The sequence below is a fragment of the Brienomyrus brachyistius genome, chromosome 5 (assembly GCF_023856365.1).
Source record: "Brienomyrus brachyistius isolate T26 chromosome 5, BBRACH_0.4, whole genome shotgun sequence".
Lineage (NCBI taxonomy): Eukaryota > Metazoa > Chordata > Actinopteri > Osteoglossiformes > Mormyridae > Brienomyrus > Brienomyrus brachyistius.
Genome location: NC_064537.1, coordinates 7,953,488 through 7,981,348, shown reverse-complemented (window position 1 = coordinate 7,981,348; position 27,861 = coordinate 7,953,488). Strand labels below are relative to the sequence as shown.

General features: G+C 49.4%; 2 protein-coding genes across 4 annotated transcripts; one reads left to right on the top strand and one right to left on the bottom strand.

Moving 5' to 3' along the window:
• Positions 1-103: 103 nt before the first annotated feature.
• pvalb7 (parvalbumin 7) lies at positions 104-24,742 on the bottom strand. Of its 2 annotated transcripts, none has more exons than XM_049014715.1 (5): positions 24,606-24,742; positions 2,465-2,533; positions 1,916-2,048; positions 1,209-1,318; positions 104-198 (listed from the first exon to the last, which is right to left on the bottom strand). In XM_049014715.1, exons 2-5 carry the CDS (start codon positions 2,523-2,525, stop codon positions 173-175), a joined length of 330 nt encoding a protein of 109 aa, XP_048870672.1. In that variant the 5' UTR covers positions 2,526-2,533; positions 24,606-24,742; the 3' UTR covers positions 104-172. The 2 variants fall into 2 exon arrangements, with proteins under 2 accessions (XP_048870672.1, XP_048870673.1); XM_049014716.1 differs by lacking the exon at positions 24,606-24,742 and adding an exon at positions 5,101-5,280.
• On the top strand, positions 11,684-27,781 carry ncf4 (neutrophil cytosolic factor 4). Of its 2 annotated transcripts, none has more exons than XM_049014714.1 (10): positions 11,684-11,835; positions 12,524-12,608; positions 13,229-13,382; positions 16,036-16,106; positions 16,740-16,864; positions 17,189-17,237; positions 24,643-24,741; positions 25,282-25,460; positions 25,733-25,798; positions 26,847-27,781. In XM_049014714.1, the coding sequence occupies exons 1-10, from the start codon at positions 11,804-11,806 to the stop codon at positions 27,052-27,054; spliced, it is 1,068 nt and encodes a 355-aa protein (XP_048870671.1). In that variant the 5' UTR covers positions 11,684-11,803; the 3' UTR covers positions 27,055-27,781. The 2 variants fall into 2 exon arrangements, with proteins under 2 accessions (XP_048870671.1, XP_048870670.1); XM_049014713.1 differs by having other exon boundaries at positions 16,737-16,864.
• Positions 27,782-27,861: the final 80 nt, after the last annotated feature.

The window sequence follows — 27,861 nt, the reverse complement described above, 5'->3', positions numbered from 1 at the left end:
CTGCTGTAATGCATCTTTTCCAGCTCGCTGTAGTGGGCGAAGCAATTTGCTCCATGGGGGTGGGGAGGGAGGGGTCACATGTGGGGAGCGGTGGTTTGGGATTGGGGGGGGGGGGGGTGGGGGGGTGGAGGGGTGTGGAGAGAGCGAGAGTCGGCCGGTGGGGCAAACCCCCCTACTGATGCACCAAGGCCTCGAACTCTGCAAAAGGTAGAGAGGAGACGTGAAAGTGGGGGGGGGGAATAGGGAACACAGCCGGCGTTAACACAGAACTACCTCAAAAATACGGTTTCAGTGAAAACTAGCAGGCAAAGCTTTTGCACACCACAGGCTTTTAGCACATTTCCATTAATTTCATAAACTGCAGATTTTTATTCTTGTTAAGCGCTGGAAAGTTGAGTGAACAATTATCTATGAAAATATAAGTCAAATAAAACAAGTTTCCTTTATAACACGGACAGAGTGTGTAACAGTGCATGTCTGACATCCTATTAACTGGTTGTGTGATGATGGCAAATTGAGTCAAATTCTAGGCTGTCCTTTAAATGCACTTGTTAACTGTTTCATCACCTGAAACTGAGCAGTATTTCATGCCCCTTGCAGAAAGGATGCCTCGAATTTTCTCTGCAGTTATAACTGCTAGAGGAGGCTTCCATGAATCAAAGATATATTTTCTTGCTAATAAAGTTACTCAAATAGTGAACAGATTGTACATTCATTTCTTAACAAAAATAGTGTATTTTTAGTAAATGTTAAGTGAGTTAACTTGCAAAAGTAGAATATGTCAGTGTGTGTTGGGTTATAACTGAACAGTTGTAGGTCTAAGGTTGCCACCACCGTCGAGAACTACATTTCCCATAATGCACCAGCAAAATGGCTGCTGATCACAAATGAAAACACCTGAGTAGAAATGGTAGCTCAGTCTTCAAACAAGCCAAGGAACAGCACAGCAAGCTCTACTCAAGAGTTTACTCCAAAGACACCAATGGTTGGTAAATGTTATTAGGTTATATCATTACAGAAAAGCAGAAACTTTGACTGTTAGTGGTCCCTCCATGACGATTCTGCAGGAACACTGGGAATCACTTATGAGTTCTGCTTCCTCACTTTACCACCTGCATATGCGACATAAAGCCGCGAGCCAGTCTGCTTTTCATTTGAGGAACTGCGAGGGTGGGATGACGCGTCAGCCGCTAGTCGCAGACTCTTACCTTCGGCGCCGATCTTTCCGTCTCCGTCCTTGTCTGCCAAGGCCAGGAACGCTTTGGTTTCTTTGTCGGTCAGGTCCCTGCCGTCTGCGGCAAAACCCTTCAGCACGAACCTGGGGTGTGGAGGATGGGGGCGGGGGGAGGAGGAGGCACAGGATGCTGTCGTTCAGGTGCCGTGTTCAGTTCAGGATGCAGGAAGCCAATAAATATCTGTTTGCTCCGAGCATCTGGAGATGATGTGCTCTGGAGTTGACAGACCACAATGAAATGTGTTCTTTGCATTTAACCCATATGTAAGGGGACAGGGGGCAGCTAATTCAGCGCCCAGGGAGCAGTATCTTGCTCACAGAACCTCAGTGACACTTTGCTGGTTGGGGATAAAAACCATCAGTCGTTCAATTATAAGTCCACTTCGCAGGCTAGCGCAGTGGTTAGCGCTGTTGTCTCACGGTAAGAAGGTTCTGGGTACTTTCTGTGTGGGGTTCGTGTGCGTTTCTGCTGGGGGTTTCGGTTTCCTTCCATGGTGTGTTGGCGACTGCCCAGAGTTGGTTCCTGCCTGCACCCATTGTTCCCGGGTTAGGCTCCGGTCCCCCCCCACAACCCCAGTTAGAATTAAATGGTTATGCTGATGGATAATTGATAGCAGTAGGGGTGTACGATCTGTGATTGTGTGTTTGCACAATACTCTTTTCCCATAATGCCCCACTCACTTCAGCTCCTCCTCCTCGATGAAGCCGCTGTTGTCCACGTCCAGAGCTTTGAAGGCCTTCTTCACGTCCTCGGATGACTTGGCCTTCAGACCCACCATGTCGAAGAACTTCAGAGGGTCAAAGGTATCGGCGGCTGCATAGACGGACACAATTGAGGTCATTAAAACGAGGAAATGGTCATTAAAAGATATGAAATCTGTACATTTATTTATGCCTTTTAATCCTGTGATAAGCAGCTCCCTGAGGCCTGAGAGAAAGTGGGATTTCGTGGGTGCTAAAATGATAACGATTATGTTAGCTGTGCTGGAAGGACTACGTTACTGAAATGAAAGTGCTTTAGAAGGACTTATAAACCTCATTATAAACACTGATAATTATTGCTAGCAATTTCAGTTCTGTAGAATTCAGGCAGACTACAGAGAAAGGCCTCGGTATGTAAATGAATAGCCTCATTCCCTTGCTCTCCCACGTGACATAGTCACTGATCGTCATCACTACGGCCGGCCGGCTCCCGCTTGTTTCGGACATGCAGCGGTATCTCCACCTCACCCTTGAAGGCATCCAGAGCCTTCTTAATGTCTTCAGCTTTCAGGAGGTCCTTCATGGCCATCTTGGCAGCTAGTGGAGGGAGGAGAAGGAGGAACAAGAAAAGGAGGAACAGTCAAGAAGGAGGCAAAAAAGCAGGGTTCTGCCTCAATCTGGGACAGTTAAAACAAAAAGGGGGACGTTGGTGGTCAAGAGTTTCCATTTTCCATTCCCTTGAGGAACGTGCCCCCTGTTCCCATCTGTGACTCTGCATGTACATGATCTCAACATTTCAATACACATTCCTGGACCGGACACCTGCTTCGTGACTCATTCTCCTGGATTATAGTTTTTCGCTGAGTCTGAAATGCCGCCTTTGATCACACTTCAGACACAGTGTCTCCAGTGGCAGCCCCCCCACCTCCCCCCACCTCCCCCCGCCTTGCTCAGACTTTTTTTAGTTTACTCTTGAAAGTCAAGCTATATCCACCCCTTGACCTGGTTCACAAAAGATTTTGAATTGACCCCTCCCCCTCCAGAAACAGCCAGTCCCCCCCCCCCCCCCCCCTCCCCCACCTCCCTATGCAGTTTCTGAAGCTGGACATAACAGGTGGCCTTAGGTATGAGAACAGTGGGGGGGACCAGGGGACACAGACTGACCAGCCACTCAGAAGCTACGCCGCCCATCTATCCACCCGTTGATGCGTGAGGGCCTCAGCTGGCAGGTGTGGGGGTGGGGGGGGAACCATAGCATGGACTGTTGTCCCGAGATGCGTCGCTCAACAAAGGAAATATTCGCTTCATAACCTGTGTTGCCCATGGTGGAAACAGCACCCTCAGGAGGCTGGGGCACATTATGACATTTTTAACATTTTTAAAGTTTCCTTTGGTGGTGTAACGCCACACAAATTTGCGCTGCCCCAAAAACGTTAAAGAAGCATTCTGGGTAATCACAGCTGTCCTCTCCCTTCCCCCCCCTACCACCCCCATGTTTATAGGTTTTGTAGCTAGGGAGAGCTTCTTGTCCAAAGGAAGGAACCATATCGGGGTGTCCATGTCAGACCCCTCACAGAAACTGAAGTTACACCTCTCTCCCATCAGGTCCGTTTTGGAACGGCCATTTTGTCTGACAGAGACGAATCTCCATACAGTTAACCATGGCTCTCTGAGTGTCCCCATGCCAGTCTGAGAGTGAGGTTTCGCCTTTATTTATGGCAGAGGACATCCATTTGGTGACGAGGAGATCAAATTGGTAGGACAGACCTCAGAGACCCACAGATGGCCCACAGACATTTTTGCTCCCTCCCAGCTCCCTGCCTACCAGGAGCAAAAAAATGTGGGCCAACTGTGGGCCCCCAAGGACCGGACTGGGAAACACCAACCTAGAGAGAAAATGCAGTGGTGGTCAACGACTGGGATCCAGTTACCTGAGGCGGCATGGATAGGCGCTGATCAAGGAGTTGGATATCGGTGTTGACGTAAAATGTTACGGCTACAATTGACTGCAGCTGTAATGCGCAATGCCAGCTGTCCATCCCATTCAATACAGTGTTTCTCGGAAGCGGAATGACAGCCACCTGCCTTTGGTTTTCTATTTTATCCCACCAGAATTCATCTGAAACGTAAATATTAATAAATTTCACATTTTTCATCTTTAAATATTTCGCCTGTACAGCATTTCCCATTTGTAATCCTACAGTGCCTTAAAAAATACCAAGGCAGTACCAAGAAAACCGATCCTCCATCCTACAAGCACCCAAGGAAATCCCAACAGCTTTAAGTTCTGGAGTCGGTGTATAATCACATGTATAATCAGAGGTGCATGACTGTGCTGCCCATTGGCCAGCAGCAGTGAAGGTTCACTCAATGCAACAGTCAGAAGCAGATAAGAATAGAAGATAAGAAGTTAAGGTCCAGAAAGTAGAAAGTCCAAGATTTTGTTTGAACGAACCATTGAGCATAAAGAGTCACAGTCACAGAGTACAACTGGTCGGTTGAAACAAAATCTTGGCCTGGATTTGGACTTTCTGGATCTACCTCTGTTCATGTAACTACCAAGACGCATGCAGCGTTTCCTGGTCAGCTCAGAGTCAACGGCACGATGAGTTTACAAACACAAATGAGAACATTGGACCATTCAGAAGCCTTATCAAGAAGAAGGTTTTGGCTTCTAGCAGGACCATCGAGGTAAAGAGTTCATTGCTTTTGCCGAAGATGTAAGTACACAGGACCACATGTTCAGCCCCAATGATATAAAAACAATTCACAGGCTCCCCTGCACTGTGCTCACAATTTTTTTTATCCTCACTTTCTTTGTTATTCAATTTATCTAGACGTTCGGCTTTGAATGTCGATTTTTATATTAATCTTTTGCGAAGAGGGTGGCGTCCTGCGCAGGGGCGTCGGACCCTGGCAGATTCAGGGGGCCCAGAATTTTATAGGGACCCCAAAACCTAACATTGGGGCCCAGTCAGTAAAATCTACTGTGGAGACCCTCCGATCAGCAAAATCTACCGACGGTGACTCCCCCCTCCCTTGGTTAGCAAAATTTCCCTTCGGGGGGCCCCAAGCTGACATTTGGTCAGGGGGGCCCGAATTCCTAGCTACACCCATGGCCCCGCATCCACATCCCCTGCCTGCCTGGCGCTGATGGGCCTTACCTGTGTTATGGGGGGGTACGACCACCGGAGAGAGCAGGAGAAGCGAGAGCGAGGGGCCTCCGGGGGAGGTCAGGTGGCTGCCCAAGGCAGAGGTGAGGGGGACTCTCTCCACTATTTGTCTTTTATAGTCTCACTGCAGACTCTATTTTAGGACAAAAAATGGGAGGCTGTTTGTCCTCCAGTGTCGAGATGCTATGTGGCCCATTGGCCGTATCACTTTCTCCACTACATGGACAAATCAATGGCTATTAATAATTGCCCCCCAGCACCCACTCTCCCTCTCTGTCTCTTTTTCCATCTCTCTCTCTCTTCCTCTGTTCACCCATCTGGGCTCCTTCGCCTCCCACATCGCTGCTGACTCCTACCTATGGTTTCTGCTCCGACACCTTCCCCCCCCTTCCCTGATCTCCGCCCCCTACGCAAACTGGCAACCTTCTACGAGTTTCCGTTTTGGCTGACTATTATGGGTGCTCTGTCTGTGCCAGGATGCTGTGCCCTTTCGTCCAATGCTTGCCCCCCCCCCCCCCCCCCCCCAGCTCGAAACAAATGGCTGCGCTGTTCAATGCACACACATTTCACCCCTTCCCAAACACTGGATTGCGGGTCACCTTCCGGACTGCGCTGTGAGGGGGTGGAGTTCATGAAAGACCTTCCCTCCTGGTCCTAGGATCAATAGAATTACCCCCAGGCTCAGATAAAGTCATACACAACCATCTCTGACGGTGTTACGAAGATGATTTATGACACAAGCGTCCAATTCAACAATGCTTACTGTACAAGCTGATGGATATTGCCTGTTGGCAACAATCAGTACAGGATCCTGATCTAAGAGAGAGACCTATGGTGCATTTCCACTGCCACCAAGAACCGAGACGGTTCACCATTGTAAATTACACAAGCTGTACCTGCACTGATATGGTCCTTGCTGATATGGCAATGCTGAACCGGTAACCAATCCAGGCTGGTTATGTCACCACCATCTGATTGGTCGAAATGCATGAAAATAAAGGCATTTTGTGCATGGATTATCACAATGTACTGTGGAGTATCACAATGTACTGATGCATTCCCAGTAACTCAGAACTTGTACATTTCTAACCTCCTACTTAATAAAGTACTATAGAACCGCTTAATGGAATGGATTTGTTATGTAGATTTATATAAGCGAATTGCTAATTCCACTAGCAATTTCACTTTCCAATCCAGGTAATGCTTTTACTGAGCCGACCCTTCAATAGTGCGAGCTGGAACCGTGCTGTAACTAGTGTTTCTGCAGGGATACGGCCTGGTTCCTGTATGCCAGTGGAAAAGCGCCACTAGTGCTGGTTCCTGCACCATGTGCACAGTTTCTAAATCCTTGAAACATGGGAGGATATAAGAACAGAATTAAGCGGAGAACAAAACAATGGATGGATTTGCCCAGTTAATAACTGGATCACATTCAGCTCTCCCACTGCTCTCCCCTCCTTCCCTATTTCCGCCCTCATTCCTGAGCATCATTAATCCCATAGCACTCCCAGTTACTCATTTCCTGCTAGAGACCCCTGCTTGCTTGTACCCCAGCAGGAAGCCCTCCAGCATGGCTGCACCCCCTCACCCATCCATCCTCTGCGACAGAAGGACCTCACCATCTCCATTTATGGCTTCCTCTCTACTCCTTGTACTCCAACTTCTCATTCTCAGACTAAATTTATCAGCCTTCCACTCCGCCAACGCGGGAAAGGCCAGCGGCCAAAATCCCCGCCATGCATACCCGGTGTCACTTGCAGACCTCTTGGGGGGGGGTGGGGCAGGTAATGTCATGCCAGGGAATGCCTGTACCTCTGACTGTCCTGGGGAGACCCCCTTCTGCCAACAGCTTACTTCAGGGTCTGTGTTGAAGCAGAACTTTGTTGGTCCATTCTGATCCATCACAATTACTGACACCACTGACATCAGAGACTGTATTTTTGTCCAGCGGCTGTTTGACATTTTAGTGACCAGTAGGACACATGCAGCTTGGAGATGCGTCACTGCTCTTGAAGCACACTTCCATAGTGTTTTATAGTCTTGTTGGCTTCTTCGAAGTTCTCCAGGTCCAAAGAAAAGCAGTTCTGTTGCCTTTGGTGTGTGCATGCAGGCCTATGATTTCATACACTATCCTCAGCTTCCTGCAGCTGGTTTCAGGTCACTGAGACTCCAGTTAGAGTCCAGTTGGGAGATCATCCATTCATCATTCCAGCTCTCCATAGTGCGTGATTTTGCGTGAATAGTGATGCTCGTGTTTCTACCTTGCAATGGACTGGCATCATGTCCACGGTCTACCCCCGGCCTTGTGCTCTATGCCAGTGTTCTCGACTAAATTCCCAGGGACCCCGAGATGATCCACATTTATGCTACCTCTGGGAGGGAGCAAAAATGGGGGTCGTCCAGCAGGTAGTTGGAAGGAGCAAAAAACATAGAGCGTCTGCTGGTCTCTGAGGACCCCCATGAAACAATGCTCTGTGTGACCCTAACTAAACCCTGACCAGCTATTAAACATGGATGTATGGAAGGGTAATGTACAGGGATTAACATAACTGGCACACAAGGACATATTTGTGGTAAAATGTGTAGTGATTTGATTGTCATGACAGCACAGCTGTGTATTTATTTTGAGAGCATTTGCACTGTTATGACAAGACATCACTGTACATTTTAACCTTTGAACTGAATACAGTATGTACTTATATACCAGTTATGCTAATACCTGATTGTGGATCTACAGTTGTATGTAATGTTATTTCTTGATATTGTTACTCTGGTCAATATAAACCTAAGCATGACTCACTGCCTCACCAGCCCTGGTCCCTCATTAGCTGGATAGAGAATAGATTAAGTGCATTATGTGTTAATGTCTTTCTGTTCATTGCATTTGGTTCTATGAATCATTTTTCTCTAATTGCTCCATTTAAATGAATAATACAACCACTCTGGTTGGACCGACGCAAATAAAACGATGCATCGCTGTGTCTGGACTCCACTAAAGCCCCTGTATGATCTCACAGCTCGCAGCCTGGGCACTGAGAAGCCAGAAGTGCCTGTTTACACTCTCAGACGTGTTCGTTAGCCAGCCCGCGGCTCCTGAAAGTGTTCCAGCGAACCTTGAGCTGTTTCCCTAGGGTGTTACAAATATTTGCAAGAGTGTGCCTTTTTTTTTCTCGCCTGGGGCAGGGTTACATGTCGGCGTGTTCTGTGATTACATCGTGGTTAGGGGATTCCCTCACAAGGCATTACATAAATGTCACTCAACACTCCGGATGACATCATCCTGTATGGTTCCCCCTGCATCTCCTCTTACGTCACCAGGCAGTATCTATATCAGCGGGGGAGTGGGTGTGTGTGTGTGTGTGTGTGGGGGGGGAGCCTTTGCTTTGGTTTGTAGACTCACACGGGGCCTGGCAGGCTGTAACAGAACAATTGATGGTCTATAGTAAAGCCAATTAATAGATGATGAGGTCTGCAGAAGCAGGCGGATCAAACCGGCACTGACCGTGAAATTACAAGGGAGTGTTAATGTGGCCTGAAAGTATGTTTGAAGGAAATGAGGAAAAGGGGGGGTGGGTTGGGGCAGCTGGTGGGGGGGCGGGGGGGGGGGGGTCATGACAAGGAGGCAGCACAAAAAAGGGGGGACGGGTGATCAGATAAACCTCCTGAGCTCAGCTAATACAAAACTCTGACTTTCTGGTTCCATTACGATGAGCACATTTTCAAAAGCACCAGGGAGAACAGGGCACCGTGTGACGAGGACTGTCGAGCCACGGGTTCTGGACGGACACAGGGGGCATGGAACCGAGCGGCGTGGGGAGAGAGGGGTGCGGCGAGGCCTCGCACGACCTCCGCTCGGTCCTAGCTTGCCCTTTCCCTGACCTTCTCCTTCCCAGTCTCTCAGATTTTTTCACGTGGCCCCTAGAGGTTATATTTAGGCTTATTGAGGGGAGCTGGAGGGCCCGTGTAGAACCGTGACCCATGTAGAATGGGCTGGGCTCACCGGAGAGCATGGGTGTGTCACACTGGGTGACGGAGGGACCGATTCTGATTCATTTCTGCCCAGGTATGCGAATTCTGCTCCTTGCCACCAGAGGTCGCTGTTGGCATCTCGCCTCCAGGTGCAAGGCTGTTAAAGCCCACTACAGGTGACATGGAAGAGGCTGGGGTGGAAGAACAAGCGGGGGGGGGGGGGGGGGGGGGGGGGTTAGAGCTGGTACCAGTGTTTGTGTCTGAGACTAAAGGGGCCATGGGGATGGGGGGCGCAGGCTGTGAGCTCCAGTTGACTTGCATATGGCATCGCAACGAGTAGCGCTGGAATGATCGCAATAAGAAGAAGTTGTTACCTAAAGACCAGTCAGAGCCCCCCTCCCCCCATAAACACCAAATACATGCCTACTGCCGTTGTTGTTAATCTAACCAATAAAAACCTAAAGGCTCTACTTCCTTCCAACCCGCATCCCCCCCCGTGAGCTACAGCGCCCCCTAGAGTTTTCACAGCTTCTTTACATTCTCCTCAGCTGGAATCTGCAGAGGAGAAGAGGCTGGCTGTCATACCTTCATGGGAAGGTATTCTCGATCGGGCTGCTTCGTTTGTGGAAATGCTGTGAAACCGGTCATGACTGCTATTAATACTGAACTTGTATAGCTGTGTATGCGTGCAGGCAGCGTGTGAGTCATTTATGCACCAAACAAGCCCGCGTAAGTGCACACACTGCCATCAGCATGTGGCTTATAATACAAAGTGTCATACTGTATTATGGGACTTCGGCCAAATGCGGGAAGGAGAGAGTGTAACAAAGAAAGGGACCTTATGTTTTGGAAGACCCCCGACATGCAAATAACCTGTGAGGTGTATGGTCTGTCCTCCCAACATGTGAATGTCCCATTCACACCCCCCCCCCCCCCACGCTCCGGAGGAGTGCTGTAACTCTAATCATGCGTGGCACGGGATTCGCATGCTACTTGGGTGCCCAGGCCTGCCAGTCTTCCTGGTCTCGCGCCACATGTATAGCATTCCCGTCGCTGTAGCGCAGCCGCGCGCGTGTTACTTACGTTCGCACGGGCGCGCGCCGCGGCGGCAGCTGCTCCGACCTTGGAGGTAAATGTATCCGCGGGTATCGGAGAACCTGCATTCGCTCTAATGCCAGAGTTCAGCGCAAAGGATCAGCCTGCGTGCTCACTTGTCCGTTTTTGTTTTTTTTTTTATTTATAAATGTTCAGATTCAATGGACACACGCAGTGGTGGAAAAAGCACTAAAAAAGTACAGGTGCTACACCATAATGTCACGCAAGTAAAACTGAAAGAAGTTCACTAAAATACTAGCTAGGTTACTCAAGTGAAAGTAAAAAAAAATAATAATACTGATTTAAAAAATCGGGCTACTTAAGTATCAAAAATAAAAAGAACCACACATTCAAATCAACTCATCATACAAAAAAAAAAACTTTATCTCGGTAAATTACTATTATTTTCTTTTTATTTGGAGAAAGTGGACAAATTTGCTGACCACGATCTCCAGGCCAGATTTAATAAAGAATTAAAATCAGGTCGTCGTCAACTATGGACCATGGTCGCCCAATGCAATCACCTCCATTAATTCAGTAGGCCGGGTTGTATTTTTACCTTTGGTGCCACTAATTCTGAATATTGATAAAGTTTAAATGTCGGCCGGCAGTATCAGCATGCTAACCTAAGCCTACGTATCGTGTACATCTACAAAGACCTGTTGTTTCTTCTGCCTTCATTAAGACGGTATGTAATACAAAACAACAGCACAAACAATTAAAAAATAAAAATAAGCAACATGCATAATAATAACAATAATAATATTGCGCAAAATCGTGAGACGAAATAGCGATTATGAGTTTAGAAAAATCTGATTTCACCCAGAATCGAGCATTTTTCTGTTGGGTGAGTAACGATGGTCTGCAGAATTTGTCGGAGTAAAAAGTAGTTATTCGGCTCATAAATGTTGCGAAGTGAAAGTAAAAGTTTAAACAACTTAAAATAGGCTACTCCAGTAAAGTACAAATCCAGAAAAGAAACTAATTAGGTACAAAGCGAAGTAATTATGCTTCGTTACTTTACACCAGTAAACGGTCTATAACGTATAATCAGAGAAGCGTTTTCGCTCGAGTCGCTCCAGCGCCACCGTGTGGTAGCAGCACGACACACTGCGGCAACTGCATAAAGTTTCCGTTGCATTTTTTTTTTCATTTTTGTGTTTGATGCTGCATGAATAGTTAGTCACGTAGTTTATGCATATATTCTCCGACAATCTATATACACACCATTAATAATAATTAATTAATAATTAATTAATAATTAGCAATAAATAGTGACTGAAGTGATTTCTCAGATACTTCCAGTAATAATTTTCGTATTCTTTTGTTTCGCTGTCTTTGTGAATGACAAATGATATTTAGGTCTGTTTCTGGAAAATAATTATAGTCAGAAACGACCCACGTATAAAATGTTGCAAAATACGGAGCAGATCACAATCGCAAATTAATATATGGCCGTCTCACTGTAAGGCAAACCGAAACTGTACTGCTTCACCATTCGTGTAAAGAGGCGTGGCTCTGTGAAATTCTCCGGCCGACATCGGAAAACTTCAGCTTCCTGCATTCAGATCTGCGAGGACCTTCGATCGACGTCTGGCCGGGTTTTGGGCTCCAAGCCGCGGCCGCAGTCATGTCTCTGCCCCGACAGCTGAGAGATGAGAGGTGAGACGTGGTCCCAGCGTGTGTGTGAGAGAGTGACTTATCTGTCATGCACCTTGGACAGCCGCCAGTGATGAGCCCGGTAATATCGGTGACAGGCGATTTTCAGTGAGTTACGGCGTTTTTGAAATGCGGGATGCTGAATCATTCCCGTTTTTGAACTGTCTGTAAATTAGTAAGGAAAAACAAGCTTGATGAGCATGAATTCACGGTAGTAATGGTGCGTGTATTTGCGGCTTAACTATATCAACTCTTTAAATAGCTAGATAGAAGGACAGACAGACAGATGATTGATACTACTCCCCCCCCCGCCCCAAATAGTTTGGCTTCATTCTTTACCCCCTAATAAATAGACCTATGCATTTAAATTATTATGCTGCCCCCCTTCCCAATATCAAAATGTCTCCTATGCCCTTTGAAACATAGACAGAATATTATAATTTCCCCAAGGTGAAATTCCAAGAAAATTGGACTCTAAAGGTGTTAAGAACAAGGATTATTATTAACAAGGATAAATTGGCACTATGTATGTTCATGGCTGAGGCAGATATGAAATCAAACCACCATTATTATCTGTTTCCCCGTTTCTGTTCTATTCTAATTCAAACGCGCTGCGGTTTCCTCCCAGCCGTGATACGGAGATTTTCTAAACATGCCATATAAATCCCTGCTTGTGTCGCTTTCCCTGCAGCGACTTCGACCAGCTTCCGGACAACATCCCAATAAGTGCCATGATAGCTGACATCGAGGAGCGGCGAGGCTTCATGGTCTTCTATGTGAGCGCCTTCGCCGCACGGTTACTGCCGCCGGCCAGGCTTTGAAAACGCCCGTTAATATGGTCGAGGGGCTCTCTGCCGTTTCTGCCGTTATCGGTGTTCGCGGACAGCGCCGTTGATTAGCGCGACGGCGGGGCCTCAAATCCCGCTCTTGGCTCTGCCTGTGGAGCTTGCTTGGGCTTTCTCCAGCACTCTGGTCTCGTGCAGTTTGGCGAAGCGGTGATTCTGCATTGCCTAAACCCCACTGAGGGTCCTGACCTTGCCTGGTAGAGGGGGTTTGTGTGATTTCGTAATCAGAGAACAGATCTGTGGGGAGAGGCCAGGCAAACTACAATCCAATAAAGACCCCATGAAATGTACCATTAAATACCAGAATGTCTTTCCTGGACTAGGGATACCCTGGATCCCGGCCCTATGGTCGTTTGCCAGTAAGCCCTTGGTAGCTGTACTACCCACATAAATCGACCTTATTTAGCCTCATTGTCGTAATGCACTTGTGTTTCCTGTATGTCATGAGGTTCAGACTCGTGCTGTACTGGACGTGACTGCTGTGTTAGTAACTAGCTGAGAGGGTCTGCGGTTGGAAGGTGACTGGTAATGGATCTCTCTCCCCTCGTCAGCGGTTTGTGATCGAGGTGAAGACTAAGGGGGGCAGCAAGTACCTCATCTACCGCCGGTACCGGGAATTCTTTGCCCTTCACCAGGCCCTGGAGCTCAAGTTTGCCGGCGACAGCCAGATCAGGCAGTACACCTGCACCCTGCCCACCCTGCCAGGTGTGTCATCGCTGCAGTCGGCCTGTCTGGTGCCCCTGTGCAACCCCGTGTGTCTCCGTTCATGCAAATGCCTGCTCATTACCAAGCTTGCGGTATTTACTTACGCAAACTCCTTCTACCTGTGAAAAATGGCAAAAATCTAACGTCATGCAAAACCAGAGCTTCAGCAGACCCCAGATTTGTCAGTAACGTCCAGCATTAGTCTATCAATGTGCCTACAGCTTGCGGCAACGTGCGTTACGACAGGCATAAACTCGGACGCCTATCAGGAGGTCCTCGAGATGCCCGGCAAATGGACTGAGGAGTGGGAGTGGAACTTTCACGCAATCGCAAAGAAGAAGATGGGCCAGATGTATGAATTCTAGATTTCTGTTACAGCTGTGGATTTCGTTGATGAATGGCAGTAGCCCGGGCAGTGAGTTTTTCTGGAAGCTGCCGGTATGATGCAACTCAGCTGTCAAATGACAGGAAGGTGAAGGACAGGACGGAGGAATAGGGAAGTTGCATGTGAATGACCGTCCGGGGGCCAGTTACATCATAGAAGGCCTTCAAGTGGAAAATCCCATAACGACAGCTGTTAAAAAACCCGAGCTTCTGATTGGCAAACAGATCCATAGTACATGGGAACTGGAGGATGGGAGGGGGAGTTTAATTGGCACCCTAAGGAAGTAACGGGTTGGTCAACGGAGCAACGTATGAGATTGCATTTTGCTTTCTAACTAAACAGCTCCCAGTCCATGGCTCACATCCGTGACCCTAGTTCATACAGTTATCTGCTGATTACAGGCGAGCAGAGCAGAGTCCTTAGTTCCCCCTACCCTGAAACGTCTGTGACTTCCCCGCGCCTTACCACAGCGGAAATGCACTACCCAGGATGCCCCGGGGCAAATCCGCCACCTGCCAGCACCCCTCCACCACCACCCTGCCCCTACTCCTCCTTCCTGTTCCTGCCTCTCCATCCGAGCAGAGTTGTAATGGTTCCAGGTGGGCGGGACAGTCGCACCTGCGGACGGGCTTAGCGGGTGCAGGAGAAGGCTGCCAGAAGTTAAGACAAAGGAGGGTCGCCATTCTCTCTCTCTCTGGCTCATGCACGCGTGCACACGCACACACACACGCACACACACACACGCGCACACACACACACGCACACGCACACAGTCTCCAGCTTTAAATTAACTTCCCTGCCCTCCCTCATCAGCTCTATCCTCTTTTCACGGGACATTAATGTGACGGATCTCATCATTTATTTACCGTGAGCCTTCCCTCGTTCCGACCCTGTGATCTATTCCTCTGTTCAGCTGCCGCCCCCCCAGCCCTAATCCTCACGACTCTGCTGTGTCACACCACGGCTCTCGGCAAATGGAACAATACTGCTGCTGATGAAGGGCCGGTGAGATCGCTCTTAATTACTCGTTGCCCAGGACTGCCAGACCGGACAGACTGGCCGAAATCTATTTCCAGCTGCCTGCTTCATTTCAAAATGCTAAATATCTCTCCTTTGTTGCAGTTTAATACTGTATGTGGATTATTTTGCGTAGTATTTTCGCCAAAAGTACCTACATCATCGTCTGTTTATGCAGCAGGGAGTACTACTGTGGTATTTCAGGTGCCCCAAAAGGGTGCTCTTCAGTCTTGTTGGTGGGTGTTGTATGGTCCAGCAGGTCTGGAATTGTGCATATGATTGGAAGGTTATTGGTTCGAATCCCAGGGCTGGTAGAGTGATGCCACCACAGGGTCCCTGAGCGAGACCCTTAACCCCCCAGCTCTGGGATGCTGCACAATGGCTGACCCTGTACTGTGACCCCCAACCTCTCACCTGTATATGTGTCTTATGCAGAGCAAGATAAGATAAGCAGAAAAGATAATTGTGCCATAGGGATCAATAAAATATCATTATTCTGTTCCATCATTTATTCTGTGACGGAGCATATTTGCCACGCATAATAGATTTTGCGCACGTGCACATTAATCTCTGTGAACTCACAAGCTAACAAACATATGTTTGCATATTCCTGGACAAAGGGGATGTCGAGGGCAGCGCTGTTCCCGTTTTTATTTAATATTAGTGCTCAGAGGTCTGAGCAGAGTCATTATTTGGACAGGTAGTCATGTGACACGAGGCACCAGGTGTATGTCGGCTTGCTGCAGGCTCCGTATCCGGCAGGGTGGGAGTTTGAGAAGCCTGGAAGTGGAGCTACTGCTTTGCTAAGCAAACGTGATGCACGAGAACCTGGACTCGACAGCAAACCGCAGAGTAATTTACATTCCAGTTCTGGACAGGACACCATGGTGGCACTGGAGCCTTACACCACCAGGTTATGGGTTTCAATCCCACTTCCACATCTGTGTGAGGGGTTTGCATGTTTTCTTTCTCTTCTGCAGGTTTCCTCAGGGGTCTCTGCTTGCCTCAAAGCACTTGTGTTGAATCTGTGTCTCTAATTGCCCCTTAATGTATGAGAATGAGTGTGTGTGTGTGTCTGTGTGTGTGTGTCCTGTGATGATCTCGTATCCCAGCCCGGGTGCCCCTCCCATCTTGAACTTCCTGAGACCCGGTAGTGGATAAGGATCTATGGAACTGCGTGGACGGATGGATGGATGGTGAATCCCGGATGGGAAGAAGCAAGATGAATGACACAGATATGCAATTTTACAGGCAAGGTGTACGTGGGAAACAAGCAGGAGATTGCAGAGAACCGCATCCCAGAGCTGAACAATTACATGAAGGTGAAATGCTGAGGCGCTTATAGCCCCCATCGGGCCCCAGTGTGTCCCCCCCACCCCCCCTCTGCCTGCATGCAGCGCATCATATCTTCTGGTCTCTCATGAGTTCCTCTTCATTCTTATTTCCAAACTGCCACCCATAGTTCACAAACCTGTCTGATGTTATGGGGTGTGATGGACAGCCCTGCATCCTGTGTGTGTGTGTGTGTGTGTGTGTATGTGTGTGTGTGTGTGGTTCAGATATACATTACAGTATGGGGACCAAATGTCCCCACAATGTGATTAAACCTGTTTTTTTGACATTGTGGGGACCATCTCCACAAGGGGAAGTTCAACTTCATAAAAATCTGACTGCAATCAAAAAACTAAAAATGCCAGAAGTCCTGTATTTTGTTTGGTTCCTTACGGTTAAGGTTAGGGCTGCGTTGGGGTTAAGGTCGTCATGTTGGGATTAGGATTTTGTCCATAGAAATGAATGGATGGTCCCCACAAAGATACGAGTACAGGTCTGTGTGTGCGCATTCGTGTGTGTGTGTGCACGCTTATGCTCTTTGACCCTCTTTGTTACCCAGGGTAACGATGAGGACTGAATCGCCCAAAAATAATCTGCTCCACCTTTCTCTCTGCGGCCAGAAGCTGCTATCACTGCCTACATGGGTCCTGATGGTGGAGGAGATCCAGATGTTCTTCTACCAGACGGATTCAGACAGCCTGCAGGTTCCACGCGCCCTGCGCCGGCTCCGTCCCCCAACCCGCCGCATGTAAGGCCATAATCCGTGCCGTGTATTCGTGCTTTCCGAGGGGGGGGGGGGCTAACACGTGTGTCATGAACTCTCGGGGCCTTCATCAGAACATCACGATGGCTGCTTTCCAAACAGTGCGCTTTCTTGTTTTTGTGGATCCGTGATGAGACTGGAAGAGTCCTTCACCCCCACCAGACACCATGAAGCCCTCGTCGGGGCTGCAGGGGTAGATCTGAGGATGTCTCCATCTAGCATCCAGCTTACTCAAGGACGGACATTGCGTAACCTCCTGTCTCACATGGTTCCCTTACTGGGTCTTGTTTTTTTTTCTCTTCTGAACAGAAAAACCGTCAAGCCTAAACCGGACCTTCTGTCGTCGCCGAGAGCAGAGGTAAAACATCCTTTTAGTTTTACCCAAAGTTCCGACTGAATGGTCTTCCCATAGCTGTTAATGTGTGTCATTTTGCTCATGAATGAATGATCATTACCAGTTCAGAGAGTGACTGGCCACAGAGTACTAGTCCTTTAATTCTGATTGGCTAATGGGGACTTGGCCACAGTCACATGGTCTACACTCTGGCGCCCTGACTAAACCATCCCTCGACGACTGAATCATTTCCAACATGAATGTCTGATAAACGGAAGTTTGCTGCAGGGTGATAGGTGTCTGCAGGATCGATTTTGCCAAATGACAGCAGAGTCCCTGCCCTGATCAATCATATGGTAGATGGGGGCTGATGGCAGGAGCGCCCCCTCCTGGACAGGGGGGGGAGGCAGCGTGTGCTGATTATCCAGCTCCCGCACACCATCCCACAGCCTCAATGCCGAGAGAGAAGGTTAAATTACTTCAATTAGGGGAACAATTTAATCAAGTGCTCAGGCACCCAGGTGGAATTGAAACCAGCACACGGTGTACCCCCCCAAAACGCTCCCCCAGGGGATGTGGGTAAACTGGCAATGATGGAGATCTAACACATGGTGTCATTGGCAGCGTAGTGGGGGGGGTGGGTGAGGGTTATCAGATTTGGGTCACCCAGCACCCCTTGGTTCTGCTGACACCGGTCCACAGCGCAGACGGTGAGAAACGCCCCGTTACGCTCCAGAACCATCAGACTCATCACTCTTTCAAACTCATCTCCTCTAATTCCTCCTCCACCCTCATCCTTCTCATTGTATAATCAGCTTCTCATTTTCTCTCTCGTTTTCAGCACTTCTCTCTGCCCCCCCCATTTGTCCATGCTCTGACTCCCCTACCCAGCAGCCCCCTGTCTACCCGGGACGTGCTCCTCCTCCACTTTCTCATTCCCCTCACGCCTGCAGCTCTAGGTGCATAAAAAAAAGTGAACTGCCATTCGTATTCTGCGGCCGTCTTTACCGGGGTTGGGGGGGGGGGGGGGGAGCTGGGGGTATGTTCTAAAGTTGCGGCCATGGGCCGTTTAAACCCCCTCCGGAAGGAAATAAGTTTGCTTGCCGCCACGGCGTCAGCGGGACGGTCGCTGGTTTCGGAGATTTAACTGCGCCGTCAGACGGTGACTACGGCAACAAAAGCCATCGTTAAAGATGGCTGACGACACGCGCATTCAGCTCATACGGATGCATGTCTGCTCTGTTACCTTTCATTCGTTTACCAGATGCCTTTATCCAAAGCATTATATGAGAGGGAAGGGCAGGTCATCGCTGGAGTACTTGGGAAGGGGATTAAGGGTCATACTCTGAGGCAGCTGGGATACAAACCAGCATCCTCCCCACCTCAAGCACTGCGCCCTAACCTGCTGAGCCGCACATCACCCCCATACTGACTGCTCCCTGTTTTCTGATGCAACAGACGACCCGCCCACTTTGCGGGTATTTTCGAATGCTTCCTGGTGATCAGTGGAGCATGTCGATTCATGGTGGGCGGGACGCACTAGGTACGCCTTTGCTGGAAAGTCATTAGAAGTATGTGGAAGACTCCCTGCACATATTACCGTGTGTCGGTGTTATGTGTGTATTCGTCTGCCTGGTGTTTGGGTGTGAGCGCAGGTATGTGTAGCGGGTGTGGATGTGCGCAGGTATGCAGGTGATCTGAGTGTGTGTCTCTATGTGTTACAGACAGAGGAGCTCCTCTCCCTTTCACGGAGTCTCTGCTGACCTTGTACTGAGATTAGCAGGCCAACGCTTTGGCTCTGGGCCGTGTCGACATATAGAACAGAGCCGGACAGTGAGGCTGGGCCTGCTGCCCCCCCCCCCCCCCCACACACACACACAGACCTAAGCACATTCTCTGCCTCAGTGCACTACTTCCTTTTCTGCACTCTCATTTTCAGACACTGTCGAGCGACGCACTCAGCACTTCATCCTCTTTATTGTGAGGCTACCCACAATTCCTGCATGTTATTTGGGGAGTGACCAACAAACAGAAAAAAAGAAAATGTTTTTCTCTTAGTGGCTTCGGTGCCGGATCTGGTTGATATTTGGCGAACCCTCTCGGGACCGAGCGACTGCGAGCCGTTCTCCATCCTAAACGGGGCAGGCTGGTTTCACTGGGGGGGGGGGGGGCGATGGCTGGGTCAGGTGACCACACAATCAGCCGTGCTGGGGGGCTGCCAGAATCTGGGCTGGGTAGCAGGTCTGTACTGGCCGGATGAGGGGATGTGATCGGAATAAAGGTCTGGGTCACTCGCCGTGGAAACACTCCGGATCTATGCAAAACGATATTTCCCACCCACCCAGGACCCCTTCTCATTCTAAACCGTCACCTCCCCAAACAGCCGTGTGTGGTGTAATTTGGTTACTAGGACACTGAGGGCGGGGGAGAGGTCAGCCATCCAGACTAGATTTGCATTGACTTCCTGAGGCCAGAAGCGGCCATGGCAACACAGACAGAGAGGTTGTGCTCGGCGGGGGTGAGTGGGGGGTGTTGGTCCACCTTCGCTGGCTTCAAGCCCCCGGCCCCCAGGAACGACAGAGGGTCACCGGGCTCCATCACTGGTGGATGTGAGTGTCAAGGTCAGCAGGGTGTGATGCAGTTAGACCTGTGAACTGGCAACCAGGTGGGTTACAGGCTCAGATCCCAGCCACAGCTCTGCTGTTGGACCTGTGAGAGACACGCTAAACCTGATCTACTCTGGGAAAAGCATCCACCTGATAGACTGAAAAGTTTCTGCTAAGCAACAGGAGTTATTTATTTATATATATATTTCCATCCATCCCAGCAGATTGAAAAGTGAGTTTCTGAAATGGGTCACATCATCCCTTTTGTTAAAAAAAAACGTTAATGAACAAAAAAAAAAAGGTTTAATCCAATTTTCTTGCACATCCCAGCTGACCTGCGGTGTGTAAATGACCTCATTTAGGTGACGACTCTAATTGGAGTCCTGACTGACTGCTGTTCTGTGACCCAGAGTCACCCTAAACTCTTATAAATCCGGCTTTTATTTTTTTCCTTTCCTTCTGCTCCCAGCTTAAAATACCTGCCCTTAAAACGTGATCGGACACCCGGAATAGATTATTGAACTCCACTTTAAAGCTTAGCTACTTTCCTCCATCTTTCTCAAAGACGGGAAATTAGGTGTAAGAAGCGAGTCTCAGATTGGCTGATTCTCCCTGGCTGTCCCCGGGGATCTCGTGTACCATGTCGTGGCCCAGAACAGCCGTCGGCGGAACGTCGGGTTTTGCTGCATGGTTTTGTGGTGGATGGCTGCATATCGCAGGAAACAGCTACGCTTGTCTGTTGCTGGTTGTTCCTGTGAGATACCTGTCTTTAAATCCTCCATGAACGTACCATAAATGTCACCTATTCTACAAACCACTCGTAATTCGAGGTTTTTAATGGATTCCTGCTGGTGTCTAGTAGCCACTACAAACATAACACCCTTTATGTCTTTCCTGCCACCGTTCCTAGAGATTTTCTAGGTCTGTGTAACGGTGAAGCATAAAGTATCGCAGACACGGGGCTATAATTTAGAGTAAAAATGGATCAAGGGTTTCAGGTGCCGGAACAGCGATGGCTGGCTGGAAGGCACAGTGCTATTTGCCGCACTGATGCCGGCGTGACCTGGGAAGCAGGAACACCAGCTGCCGAATCCACAGCCTTGAGGGGAAGCCTCACCTTCAGAGCCGGCCCTTATCACTGAGCTGGAGCTCGCCATCCACCTCCAGTTAGCGGTTTTCACTCCCGTCGCTATGTCTGCAGCCAGCAACTGCGGAAAGGCAGACGTCCTGGCGCCAGCCTGGATCAGTGACTGCAAGGCCAGCATTCTGGAAACCCGTGCAAGGCCAGCATTCTGGAAACCCGTGCAAGGCCAGGGTTCTGTAAACCCGTGCAAGGCCAGGGTTCTGAAAACCTGTGCAAGGCCAGGGTTCTGAAAACCCGTGCAACGCCAGGGTTCTGAAAACCCGTGCAAGGCCAGGGTTCTGTAAACCCGTGCAAGGCCAGTGCTCTGTAAACCCATGCAAGGCGAAGGTCCTGAAATCCTGTGCAAGGCCAGCACTCTGTAAACCCCTGCAAAGCCAGGGTTCTGTAAACCCGTGCAAGGCCAGTGCTCTGTAAACCTGTGCGAAGCCAGGGTTCTGTAAACCCGTGCAAGGCGAGGGTCCTGAAATCCTGTGCAAAGCCAGCACTCTGGTAACCCGTGCAAGGCCAGGGTCCTGAAATCCTGTGCAAGGCCAGCACTCTGTAAACCCGTGCAAAGCCAGGATTCTGTAAACCCATGCAAGGCGAGGGTCCTGAAATCCTGTGCAAGGCCAGCACTCTGTAAACCCGTGCAAAGCCAGGGTTCTGTAAACCCGTGCAAGGCCAGTGCTCTGAAACCCATGCAAGGCCAGTGCTCTGTAAACCCGTGCAAGGCCAGTGCTCTGTAAACCCGTGCAAGGCCAGTGCTCTGTAAACCCGTGCAAGGCCAGGGTTCTGAAAACCTGTGCAAGGCCAGGGTTCTGAAAACCCGTGCAACGCCAGGGTTCTGAAAACCCGTGCAAGGCCAGGGTTCTGTAAACCCGTGCAAGGCCAGTGCTCTGTAAACCCATGCAAGGCGAAGGTCCTGAAATCCTGTGCAAGGCCAGCACTCTGTAAACCCCTGCAAAGCCAGGGTTCTGTAAACCCGTGCAAGGCCAGTGCTCTGTAAACCTGTGCGAAGCCAGGGTTCTGTAAACCCGTGCAAGGCGAGGGTCCTGAAATCCTGTGCAAAGCCAGCACTCTGGTAACCCGTGCAAGGCCAGGGTCCTGAAATCCTGTGCAAGGCCAGCACTCTGTAAACCCGTGCAAAGCCAGGATTCTGTAAACCCATGCAAGGCGAGGGTCCTGAAATCCTGTGCAAGGCCAGCACTCTGTAAACCCGTGCAAAGCCAGGGTTCTGTAAACCCGTGCAAGGCCAGGGTTCTGTAAACCCGTGCAAGGCCAGTGCTCTGAAACCCATGCAAGGCCAGTGCTCTGTAAACCCGTGCAAGGCCAGTGCTCTGTAAACCCGTGCAAGGCCAGTGCTCTGTAAACCCGTGCAAGGCCAGTGTTCTGTAAACCCGTGCAAGGCCAGTGCTCTGTAAACCCGTGCAAGGCCAGTGCTCTGTAAACCCGTGCAAGGCCAGTGTTCTGTAAACCCGTGCAAGGCCAGTGCTCTGTAAACCCGTGCAGGGCCAGTGCTCTGTAAACCCGTGCAAGGCCAGTGCTCTGTAAACCCGTGCAGGGCCAGTGCTCTGTAAACCCGTGCAGGGCCAGTGCTCTGTAAACCCGTGCAGGGCCAGTGTTCTGTAAACCCGTGCAAGGCCAGTGCTCTGTAAACCCGTGCAGGGCCAGTGCTCTGTAAACCCGTGCAGGGCCAGTGCTCTGTAAACCCGTGCAAGGCCAGCTGCTGGAAACCTGATCATGGCCGGGGGCCAGAATCACAAAGCAGGATTTCTTGCTTAGCCAGATAACTTGTTGAATGCAGGTACCCCAGTTTAAATGGCCTTTATCTTCGTTCACTTACATTTAGCACTCTCTGCCTTAGATCTGATCAATTATCCATCTAAACAAGAAATCCAGCCTCGTGATACAGGCCCGTGGGTTCTGGGAACATATACAAGGTCAGCCTTCAGGGGGTATTGCATGCCTTGGTCTAGATGTATGTCACGTATGACAAGAATTTATCATTATTATTATTATAGTTGTTATATATTATTTTCTGAATATGGCTTCATCTAAACCTGACACTTGCAGTTTTTCTATCAAGAGCTTATGCTTACAGTTTTTTTTTACTTTTATCAGTCTGGCTGTTTACCAAAGCATAGTGTTATAGATTCCACAAAGGCGAAACAGCAGAAACTCCTATTGCTCCCTGCTGCCCCCTAGAGACAGGAATGTAAACGAGGCACAGACTTTCCAGCAAAATCAGAATAATTCTCTCCACTCTGCGTGGGGATGGTGTGTGTGTCTGGGTGCGTGTGCGTGCATGTGCATGCGCAGTGCTGCCTCTGTGTAGCTTCGGTTTGACATTGAGTTAGAGTTACGCTAATCAGTTGATATCTGCTGACAGTCTTGTCTTATTCTGTTCCTCACCAAAATCATCTCTTTCAGCACCAATTATGAGGTCATGCTCCTTTATGATGAGACAGACCTGCTGTTTAATTAAGGCACAGTACAGAGGGAAATTAGAGGCTCGCTAATTGCAGGAGTTAAACTTATTTTACAAACGGGCCACTTGGCGCTAGGATTAATGGGTCAGCTAATAAAAGAGTCGGGTTTCGGGTTTCAGACAAGCCCGTCGTCCGCCTTACTGTCTCCAGTGTTCGCAAGACGGTGTTTAAACGGATTTTAAAGTTAGTCTGAGTTTAACTTTCAGACTCCATGGTGCTGTTACCGTTGTTTTGTAACAAGGGTAACAGGGTGGGGGCTTGGGCAGGGGGAGGCACTGTCCTTTCAGCATTAGTGATAAACTTTCGTTTCGTCTCATTTAGGAGCTTCTTACGTCTGTCTGCCAAAACACACTTAGACAGCATGGATGAGCACGCACGCTCCGTCCCCCGTACGCCCCCACTCAAACAAGCCACCTTTTGCCCGGACGGACCCCTGCACCTTTATCTGTGTCCCCTTGCCTCCCCCAGCCAGTGTCCGACTCGGTGACACTGCAGGAAAGTCAAGGTGACGGCCGCAGGTGCCCAGATCGCACTAACTGTACTTCACCTCCCTTATTCACTTCTCTTCAGCTACTCCTCCATCACTCGTCTTTCTTCACTCTTTCTCAATAGCCCACATCCTTCATTCCTAAACGCAGAACTTACGCCACCAAAAACTTCCACCACGCTCAACTCCTTGAACCCCCCCACCCACCCCCTCGCCACCCTGTGTCCAGCCACGCCATTCTCCGACCCCCGCAGGCGTTGAGCCCAGAAGGGCTGTCTGTCACCTCCTGCTGCGTCACGCTCCCTCAGAAAATGGGAAGGTGCAGATGTGAGGAGCACACCTGCATGTCGCGCTCCATCCTGTACGGTTTACCTGTCCTGCATGCAGGTTATGGTGCTGGTGGTGTTAGGGGACCCTAACTCCATGCCCCTCATCCAGTTCTCCATCCCACACTGCCTCTCTATCCCTTCCTCTCTTTCTCTCTCTTTCCTATCCCTCCTTCACGTCCGCAGTGTCTCACGTCCACCTCGATCCGGATCTTCACTCCTGACCTCCCACTCGCTACTCAGTCTTGGTCTCCTCATTCCCCGAGATCATCGCTCCTCTCGTCCCCCCTTTTCCCCAACACTCTGCTTCCACCCATTTGGGCCTCACCCCCCCAGCATCCGGCCGGCGGACAGAGCTCACCTGACTTGTGCGCCTGTGTCCGTGTGGCTTGTCCCAGGTGGTGTTCGACTTCAGCGGGAGCGGGCAGCTGGAGCTAAGCCTGCGCACTGGCGAGGTGATCTTCCTGCTCAGGAGAGTCAACGCTGACTGGCTGGAGGTGAGCTGAAGGGGAGAGACAGGGAGAGATGGAGGGAGAGAGAGAGAGAGAGAGAGAGAGAGAGAGAAAGAGCGAGAGAGAGGGAGAGGGAGGGGCACTGGGAAGGGATGCAGTGATGTAGGGGAGAGATTGCAGGACATGAAGGCAGAAGGAGGAGAGTCACGGAGGGAGAGAGAGAGCGTTACGAGGGATTGAAGAGGTGGATAGACTGAGAAGGAGAAAGATGAAGCAGATCAATAAAAAGAGGGATGAATGAGAAAAAGAAAAGATGACAGTGAAAAAGATGTTGCAGTAGAAGACGAGGCTTATGTGACAATCTTTCTAAACTTCTTTCCCTTCAGACTATTGGACATAAACATTACTGTGCTGATGTGCTGATGTGATTTTTTCAGATGACATTATTGTGGTTATATCTCTGTTTGTATGTGAATCGGATTGTTAGTGTGTTAGGGTACCTTCTTTGACCCGCCCATAACCTCAGATATATATGGTGATGAATGCCGTAAGGTGTGAATAACCCCTCTCCCCCCTCCCCCCAAGGGTACCATCAGGAACCAGACAGGCATTTTTCCTGCATCCTTTGTGAAGATTATCAAGCCCCTTCCAGATAGTGATTCAGAAGGTGAGGAAGATGCTTCAAGGACCAAAGAAGGGCCCCCGGCAGGGTCATACAGCTGCCTGCGCTGCTACCTCCATCGCCCCACTGGCGTGGAGACCAGGTAAGAGGAGAAAGGCTGTAGCACAGTTACAAGAAAAAGCTGGCTGAGAGCTTCTTGCTGAACTACACAGATTCTCCAACGTATAGAAGCAATTGAAAACAACGAAAACTAACATAATCTATTTTTTTCTTAGTATTTATGTGATATTGCGGCAGCCATGATCTTGTATGTGCAACTTTAACAGAATGTTCAGTGCTGCCTGGTGACTAGGCCGTGCTGCCTGGATGGTTTGCTCATGGGTGTTGAGTGTGAGCCCCTCTGTCACACCACAGGGACTTGTGCGTTGAGGAGGCTCTCTCTGCCAGGCCCTCCTACAGGGAGCTGTTCACGCGGATGAGGTATGGAGGGCGCCAAGTCCTGGGTGAGGGGCATCTTACCCACAATGCATCGGGGCATATCCAAATTCAGCTCACTGTCCTGACTAGAGTGCCAATACGTTTTTCCAGTTTTACCTTATTAGTTTTGAACTCATCTATCTTTTGGGGGATCTGCTGTGTTATGTTAGATTACTTATATTTTTTATCCCGTGAGCTGTGGAACGCTTCTGCGTACATTTCAGGCTGCATAAATCATCGCAGATCTTTCCAGAATCCTCCACCTTTTTGCTTCACATTTTGTCCCCATATTTTTTTCTGGCTAATTTTCATAGCGCCTTTGTTATTTTTCCTCCCTCAAAATGAGCCGAATGCAGCACCTTCCTGCAGCCAGCAGGTGGCGCTCTTCCTATTCACGGCCCCGCCAATCCGCCTTATTTATCACACTGTTAATCGCATGGTGCCATGCAAGAATGCTGAGCGCTAATTTCACCTGCTGGCAGATGCTTGGGAGGACAGCGGGATTGGCTGTGGTCACGGTCAGAGGACGGCGCAGCTTGAATTTGAAGTGTTTGATGTTTCATTTTTCCCTCCTGCAGTCCAGAAGCTAGTTAGGTGAATTTGTGTCTTTAAATTGCCCTTAGTGTCGGTGTAATGCAGTATTTCCCAATCCAGTCCATAGGGAGCCCCAGACAGTCCACATTTTTGCTTTCTCCTCTTTCCCAACACACACACACACACACACACACACACACACCAGGTATTCGGCGTTCCTGATTTGCTGGGAGTTGGGAGGGAGATAAAACGTGGACTGTCTGGGGGCTTCCTGAGGACTGGGTTGGGAAACACTGGTGTAATGGGCTGGCATCTTGTCCAGAGTCTCCCCTGGATAGACTCCAGACTTGCTGCAGTCCTGCACTGGATACATGGCTATGGAACATGGATGGATGTATGCATGTTATGGGTGTGTGTGTGTGTCCAGCATCATATTACCATGGCAACGGTGCTGGTCAGTGTGGTGATGCTGTCCGGACAGTGAAGCAGTGAAGGTCAGACTGTGGTCCTGTTTCAGGGAGCTGTTTAAGCTGGAGGACATCGCGCTGAATTACCGAGACAGAGACGGGGACATGGTGCGCATCCTGGACGACGAGGACGTGGAGCTGATGGTGCAGGAAGGCAGGCGGCGAGGCTGGGAGGTCAAGCGGCCCATCAACCAGTACCCCTGGGAGCTGCACGTCAGCCTGGCCTCGGACTTCTCCGTGTACAACACAGAGCCCTGAGCGCGCGGTAGCCACGCACGTGTCTCTGGGCCCGTGTGACGGTGCGCGGCTAAATCCAGAGCGAATGAGAAGGTTTAGTGACGCTACACGATTGACACATCTTCATACCGCGGACAGTCACCGCGATATCAGAGCGACTGCAAAGCAATGGGGTCACCATCAGTGCCCCAACTTGGCAGTTATATATTAAAATGGTGTTGAACCTGTTCATTTACCTTCATAAATGGATTGAGACTGTATGTAAAAGGAGGCAGTTACAGCATATAAGGGAGACTGGGTATGGTTGTAACACTTTTTGCTTTATCGCCTATAACTCGCTGAATTTTTGAGCTAGAGTTTTAAAATTTTTATATGAAGAGTCCACATTTGTTTGCTACAAACTGCACCAAGCCAAACCTCTGCAAGAATATCACAGACCTCATGAGTTCATGACAAATACATGGTGTCCCTTTGTTACAACCTACCCCACTACCGCTTGTAACACTTGCTGGGGTAAGTTGTAACAGTTAGACAAAAGAATTAAAAAAAACCTGGGCACACCATACTATATACTTCAAAAAGAGGTTTATTGAAATAAGCAAACAATCCAGAACAATGTCTCTGCGACTGACCCTAACTCAAATCCACTAATCTGCTAGAACAAACTTCCTTAATGGTATGTATGCTTAATCAACACTCTACTACAATGCATCTTGTAAGTCTAATAAAAAATAATGTGTGTACAGTATGTATGTATTCTTAATCAGAGTCACAATGCTGACGAATAACTCTTGGTAACTCTGGAGTAACTCTGGCAGACACACCTCT